We start from the raw sequence: 6372 nt of genomic DNA, 5'->3' as shown, positions 1-6372 counted from the left end.
GTGTTTATACAATTATCATTACCATGTCGCAATAATTTAGTTGTCCCTGATACCAATCAATGTAATAAAATTTAATATATTTGTGTTAGATTCCGGTCACATATTGATTGTCTGGAGACCCCATTCACTGATTGATTACCATATGAAACTATGACCTCTACCGCAGATGGCCAAATGTTGAATGCAGGGGCGTAGGAAGCAAATCAAAAGAGATCATGCTTAACGCGGGCTACTAGGAGAAAATAGCGCGTGCTGGCTGCATGAGACACAGTGGGAGTGGCCTCGATGCCCCAGTATAGTAAAATTGTTGATTACATAGACTAGGAAGCAAACGATCATTTCTATAGCAACAAAGCGGATACACCATCCACAAATTACTTATAATCGTGTATACCTAAACCAGAAGTAGTGCCAATTGTCGACTAGTGAAGTCAATTTTTGAAAATCTGGTCGGGCTATATGCCCGACACGCTCCTACGCCTATGGAATGCTTGACATCCATGCAGGAAAAGCAGACCACTGTATAAAACTGTGGCCCTACTGAGTTGACAAATGTGTCTCGTACAGTGGACACTAAATTTCCCGGATATGAACACTGACATAGACGCGGTTGTTTACGACATTTGAAAAACACTCGATTAGGAAAGGTCAACACAACACAATTTTCAGAAAGACTGCAACATGAGTCCATTGTTAGAACTGTTAAACATGCAAAATCCAATGAATTGCGCTTGAACAATTGTGTACAATGATTCCTGTCTTTCAAACTTAACTTATCTGGATGTCTTTCCAAAGAGATATTGTTAGAAAGAGAGTATTCAATGTCGACTACAGCAGAGATTAGAAATCCTTGCAGATCGTATCTCCAATGATAATCCTTCAGCTGCAGATATTACGTTAGCTACTGAGCAAATCTCAAAGATAAATATTGGACGACTAAACTTTTCTATAATTAATTTTCAGTGAATATAGAACTTGCTTTGTTAAAAGTAAAATTTAATTAAAGTCAAATGTTTACTGAGTACTTGAGAAGTCCAAGGACCAAACATAGATCTAATTTCTTTTCCTTTGAGCTTTAGGTGTTGTCAAGATCACTGTATGAAAGCACATTGCAGGGGAGTTCCAGAGCCCGAGCACTCTGAGACATCTCTGCCAGCTTAATTACAATTACCTGTTAGGATAGCGCATACGCCCTACATGCATGATATTATAGCAGAAACGCGGCGGTAAGGTCTGGCTACGCAAGACTGGGAGTACACAAAGGAGAGCCTGCGATGTACTTTACGTTTTCGAGAGCCTTCAGACATTTAACAGGCTCGATTTTAGAATACTAAGGTCTCAACTTTCTCTGAAGCCCCAGACTGAAAGTTCATGTCCATATTTGCTAGTCTGCTCTATTCACTCGGATATGAACTCACCCGGATATAAACACACCCGGATAAGAACACACCCGGATATAACTCACCCGGATATGACTCACCCGGATGTAAGTCACCCGAATATGAACTCACCCGGAAATGGATCGGGTGTTTTTCGACAACAAGGTTTTCTAGGAAACTAAACCACCCACTCGAATGTTTTCCAACAACCGGGTTTTCTAGGAAACTAGATAACAACGTTTAGCTCGAATGCAGCAAGCCTTCATCACAGGCGTAGAGGGCGGTTCGGCTGGTCCGGCCTGGCCGGGCCAATATTCGAAAAGACCACTTTCATCAGATGCTCAATGGCATCAACTTCCGTTCTACAGGTATAGCCGATCATCTAGGTAATATGTTGGTGATTGTGGCATTACCTCGTGCAGCCAGACCATTACTTTCCATACTTTGAAGTGACATGGAGACGAGACTATCAATGCTCCCGAGAGATGTGAACTATGATATAGTATTGCCCTACCCATCTAATAGCGCGCGCAACGTTGCCCCGCCCATTAGCGAGCGTTAGGCGGGACCAGTCACTTTTTGCTTTCACGCTCCTGTTCATGAGCAGTAGTCTACTTAGGTACTTCATTAAGCCTGGCTGTTGAACTAAATTTTAGGTAATTAGAAAGGATGGATGAGCTCACTCGGCTAGCATCCTCGAGCTATAGAGCTGATCAATACTATACTGGTAAGACACTAGTAACGTTCGTAGTGCAGTCGTCGTCTCTGTAATTAACTGTGAATACGTGTTTTTGAGCACAGTTTTGAGGAGTAGATGTAGGAACCAGTGGCGGATCCAAAATTTTGTTGAACGGAACAACATGCTTTGTCATGGGAGGATAGGTCACATAAATATGCATGCACTGACGCATCACTTGTGTGTCACGTGACACTGCTTGCACAAAAGAATTTAGCACAACTCTGGGATCAGGTTGAATAACCACCCCCTGTGACGCTTTTCTGGGTATCATGCTACGATACTTCTCGACACAAATTTGAATCTACAATTAGTCTTAAAATGCAAGTCTAGAGTACGTGTCTAATCGTTGTTTTGAAGAAGCACGACGTAGATCGAAATAGCAAGACCGCGATTACAAAATTTGCTCTCCTGAAGGGGTTACATGCTCCCCGATGCCCTATCTAAATCCGTCACTGAGAACAGACGGTATATGTAGGTCACGTGATTAAAATCGTTGAACGGTTACCTATAAATACATGGAAATGCTGCTGTAGTACGTCGTTGAGAGTTCAACGTAAGAATGTTAGCGTCAAAAGTTACAAAATGCGTATAAAATCTAATGAGTTCCATAAGTGCGACTGCGATGATACCTAACTACCAGTTTTACTCGCGCTTTACAATACGCATTGTTTCTTCTTTTCACGTCTGTTGAAAAGCGATGAATGCTGTTACGAGCATTGACCAATGCAGTTGCTGCAAGCTAGCATGCATGTCTAGGCTACTCATGCAGTAATCTCGTACAGGGTTGTAGCGTCTGTAGACCTCAAAATGGCGAACTAACAAGGTTAGATTTATCTGCAAGTTCTCTCTCTCTCTCTCTCTCTCTCTCTCTCTCTCTCTCTGCCTGTCTCTCTCTCTGTCTGTCTCTCTCTCTCTCTCTGTCTCTCTCTGTCTCTCTCTCTGTCTCTCTCTCTCTCTCTCTCTCTCTCTTTCTCTCTCTGTATATGTCTGTGTGTGTGTGTGTGTGTGTGTGTGTGTGTGTGTGTGTGTGTGTGTGTGTGTGCGTGTGCGTGTGCGTGTGTGTGTATGTGTGCGTGGGTGTGTGGGTGTGTGAGTGTGTGGGTGTGTGATGGAGTCACGTATCTTGAATGTCTTAACTTCTTTCTTCTGGATCTACTAGCAGCCGATCCTTACGTACTATTGATGCATGTGTACATGCAATGCTTTATAATTAGTGTCTCTGTATAGTTAAAACATGCCGACAACATACTCACCGCTGTACGTAGAATTGAAACAACGATACAAAGAACATACACAAATAGGTGAGATTTCTCACACATTCGTTTCCACTTGTGGCAGGGCGTTGGCGCGATATCTGCAAGGAGGCGGTACTAATGACTTCTCGCTATAATCAGGCCACTTGGCGTCTTCCAACACCTGCAAGACGACCGTCTCGTTAGGTGCGTTTTTGCCTTTGATATGTCTCATATCGATTGTTGATTGCCATTTCTTCAATGCCAGTAAACAGATCACTTTGATTGACAACATTTTGACTGATCAATTGTCTTGTGTTTCATTTGGCGTAATCTTTGTCTACTGTGGTGTCCTATTATATTGCAACAGACTTGATGGGATCCGTTCTTATTGCTGGCAGCACGAGAAGCTGGGCTATTTTTGCTTTGGTGCTTGTTACTGCTCTCAATCTAGTCGGTAGTTACAGGCTGGAAAAGGATGAAGATCGTATTGGTAAGACCGTGATGTACATGTGAACAAACACTACACACACGTGCGCGCACACACAAGCGCCACACACACACACACACACACACACACACACACACACACACACACACACACACGCAACACACATACAGAGCTACGAAATGGAGTGCCCTTTTTCTTTTCACCTTTTGCTCAAGTCTTTCAATCAGAATTCGATGATACTCTAAACAGAATAAGGAGGCAAGATACCAACGTTTCAATGCCTACTGGCAGTGGACAATCCGGAGACACCGAAGAACCATCTGGCCCTTCTTCTTCCTCGCCTTCAATGCAAAGTCCTACCACATCAGAGCATTCGACAGCGCCATCAACAACCATGACGAGTCAGCAATCAAGGAGCATCACATCAAAGCCTACAACAGAGTCGATGAGTCAAGAACCAAAGAGTACATTAAACTCAGTAAGAGACCCGACGAGTCAACCAGGAAAGAGCCCATCATCAAAGGCCACCACCTCTGCACCAAGTCACACATCAACGGAAAGGTTTACTTTTGTAAATGATGTTGGTATAGTAATGACGAAAGTTTCAATGTGCAGCACGACAATATTTGACTCAATAACATCCCCGACGAGTCAACCAGGAAAGAGCCAATCCTCAAAGGCCACCACCTCTGCACCAAGTCACACATCAACAAAAAGGTTTTCTTTTGTAAATGATGTTGGTATAGTAATGACGAAGTTTCAATGTGCAGCACGACCATAAGTACGTCAATTTCAACTCGAGACACATCTGCTGTGTCATTCAGCACCACATCGATGCCAGACGAACACGGGGCGACAACACCCAAAGATGCCGACGATATGGATTATACAGATCAAGGAGAGAGTAAGAACAGCGCACTATCTAATCTTACTATACAGTAAAGAAACATCTTCAGGTGGAAGTGACAAAGTTTCTACTGATGACAGCACTAAAGCGTTTTCGACTGTACGCTTTGTGTCTTCTACAGTCTCTATTGACGATGTTGATGCCTCTCCAGTTGACACAATTGACATAAATTCGACTGCAAGCAATGTGATTTTCTCTAACACCGGTAGAAGTACGTTGCCTACAGAAGCTTCAACGGGCAAATCCGACGAAGCAGGTTCTTCTCGTTTTATTGGATGAAATGCTTTATGTATCTGACATGTTACATTGAATCAAGGTCTTCCTACGTATGTGATTGTTGTTGTGGTTGTTCTCGTGATTGTTGTACTTGCTGCTCTCGTAATTTTTGCTTACTGTCTGGCTAGAAGAGGTAAATATTATTACGTACTATTTAGTGTGAAGTCTAAACTCAACGTTTCTCGCACTAGAACAAGGTCGGTGGAAAAGTCTTTCAGCAACTGAAGAAAATGGCAAGAGAGAGTAACAAACAACCAATATTCTTGCATTTCCTACTTCTATAAAATGCTTATTTGTCTCCACTACAGACAGGAAGAAACTCAATTGGAACTCGTTGAGAAACCAAATGACGATGTTGAAAGGAACGGGAACGAAAGTATAGTATTTAGAATGTCTGTAAGCACGTTCTATGTGTGCCTTACTCTTTATTTTGTAGAGCAAACACTAATCGCAGAAGCGAGCGTAGGTGTAGTAGGTGATGGAGCAGCTGTTGCGGCTAATGGATCTAGCGAGAAACACGTGGAAGAAGGCGCTAAGAGCTTCAACGAGGTGTCGAATGAGCAGAAACAACAGGAGGTAAAAGAATACGAGACAACTGATGGTAAACCAGAAGCCTCTTCTTTAGAGAATCCTTCTCCAAAAGACGATGCTCCGAAAGAGGTTGCTGTAGAGAATGCAGCGACAGATAATGCAGCTGCTGATAATGCAGTTGCAGAAAGTGCTGCTGAAAAGGAGGTTTATCCAAAAACTCCTTCTCCAGAGAATCCACTTCTAGAAAATTCTCCTCCAGAAGATCTTCCTCCACCTCCAGAAAATCTTTCTTTAGAGAATGCTCCCACAGTAAACGAGCCTTCCAGTGATGTTGTTGCCAAAGGAGAACTACCGGAAGAAAATGCAGTTGTGGAAGCAAAAGAACAATTGCCAGAGCAAACGGGAACAAAGCAGCAAACCCTTCAAGAAGATATAAACCAGCAGAATAAGGTACTACAATATATAATAAGACATTAATTAATATAGGACTTTGTCATCTATTTTGAGCATTACTTGTCAGGATAAAATGACAGTGGCTGACACAAATTCTTCAACAAAGGATGCTTCAGCTATAGTTTACGAAAGTGATTCTCAAGTGTGAAATGCTAACGGGTTGATGAACAAAAGATATTTGCCTTTTCTAGTGCTTGACATTCGCTGCAACATTTAGAATGGTTTTAAATCAGTGTGTTGTGCTTAGCAGCTTACATTTATCAATTGCTGGTTTAGCATTGTATTAGCTCATCAATGACATTGTTATGTACTAAATCTCCTCATTTCATTAATTGAGGATTATATAATTTGCCTACTTTGTGTTAGTTAATACTTTCTGCAAACTAATCATTCCAAGAAATACC

The 6372-nt window shown here is 42.2% G+C and overlaps 1 protein-coding gene across 1 annotated transcript; it reads left to right on the top strand.

The window, feature by feature from the left end:
- Nucleotides 1-3463: 3463 nt before the first annotated feature.
- Nucleotides 3464-6372, top strand: LOC134176761 (mucin-17-like). The gene is made up of 11 exons (XM_062643422.1): nt 3464-3557; nt 3619-3843; nt 4017-4362; nt 4417-4518; nt 4572-4705; nt 4758-4964; nt 5025-5117; nt 5176-5227; nt 5293-5360; nt 5421-5965; nt 6036-6372. Exons 2-11 carry the CDS (start codon nt 3726-3728, stop codon nt 6114-6116), a joined length of 1746 nt encoding a protein of 581 aa, XP_062499406.1. The 5' UTR covers nt 3464-3557; nt 3619-3725; the 3' UTR covers nt 6117-6372.

The sequence above is a fragment of the Corticium candelabrum genome, chromosome 3 (assembly GCF_963422355.1).
Source record: "Corticium candelabrum chromosome 3, ooCorCand1.1, whole genome shotgun sequence".
Taxonomy (NCBI): domain Eukaryota; kingdom Metazoa; phylum Porifera; class Homoscleromorpha; order Homosclerophorida; family Plakinidae; genus Corticium; species Corticium candelabrum.
Note: the sequence above shows the minus strand (reverse complement) of the source record. Positions and strands in the feature narration are given on the sequence as shown.

Coding starts and splice junctions, on each gene's coding strand:
- LOC134176761 (XM_062643422.1), top strand. CDS start 3,726: ATGGGATCCGTTCTTATTGCTGGCAGCACGAGAAGCTGGGCTATTTTT. Junction 4,363..4,416: donor AGTCACACATCAACGGAAAG/GTTTACTTTTGT, acceptor TTCAATGTGCAG/CACGACAATATTTGACTCAA. Junction 5,118..5,175: donor TTACTGTCTGGCTAGAAGAG/GTAAATATTATT, acceptor TTCTCGCACTAG/AACAAGGTCGGTGGAAAAGT.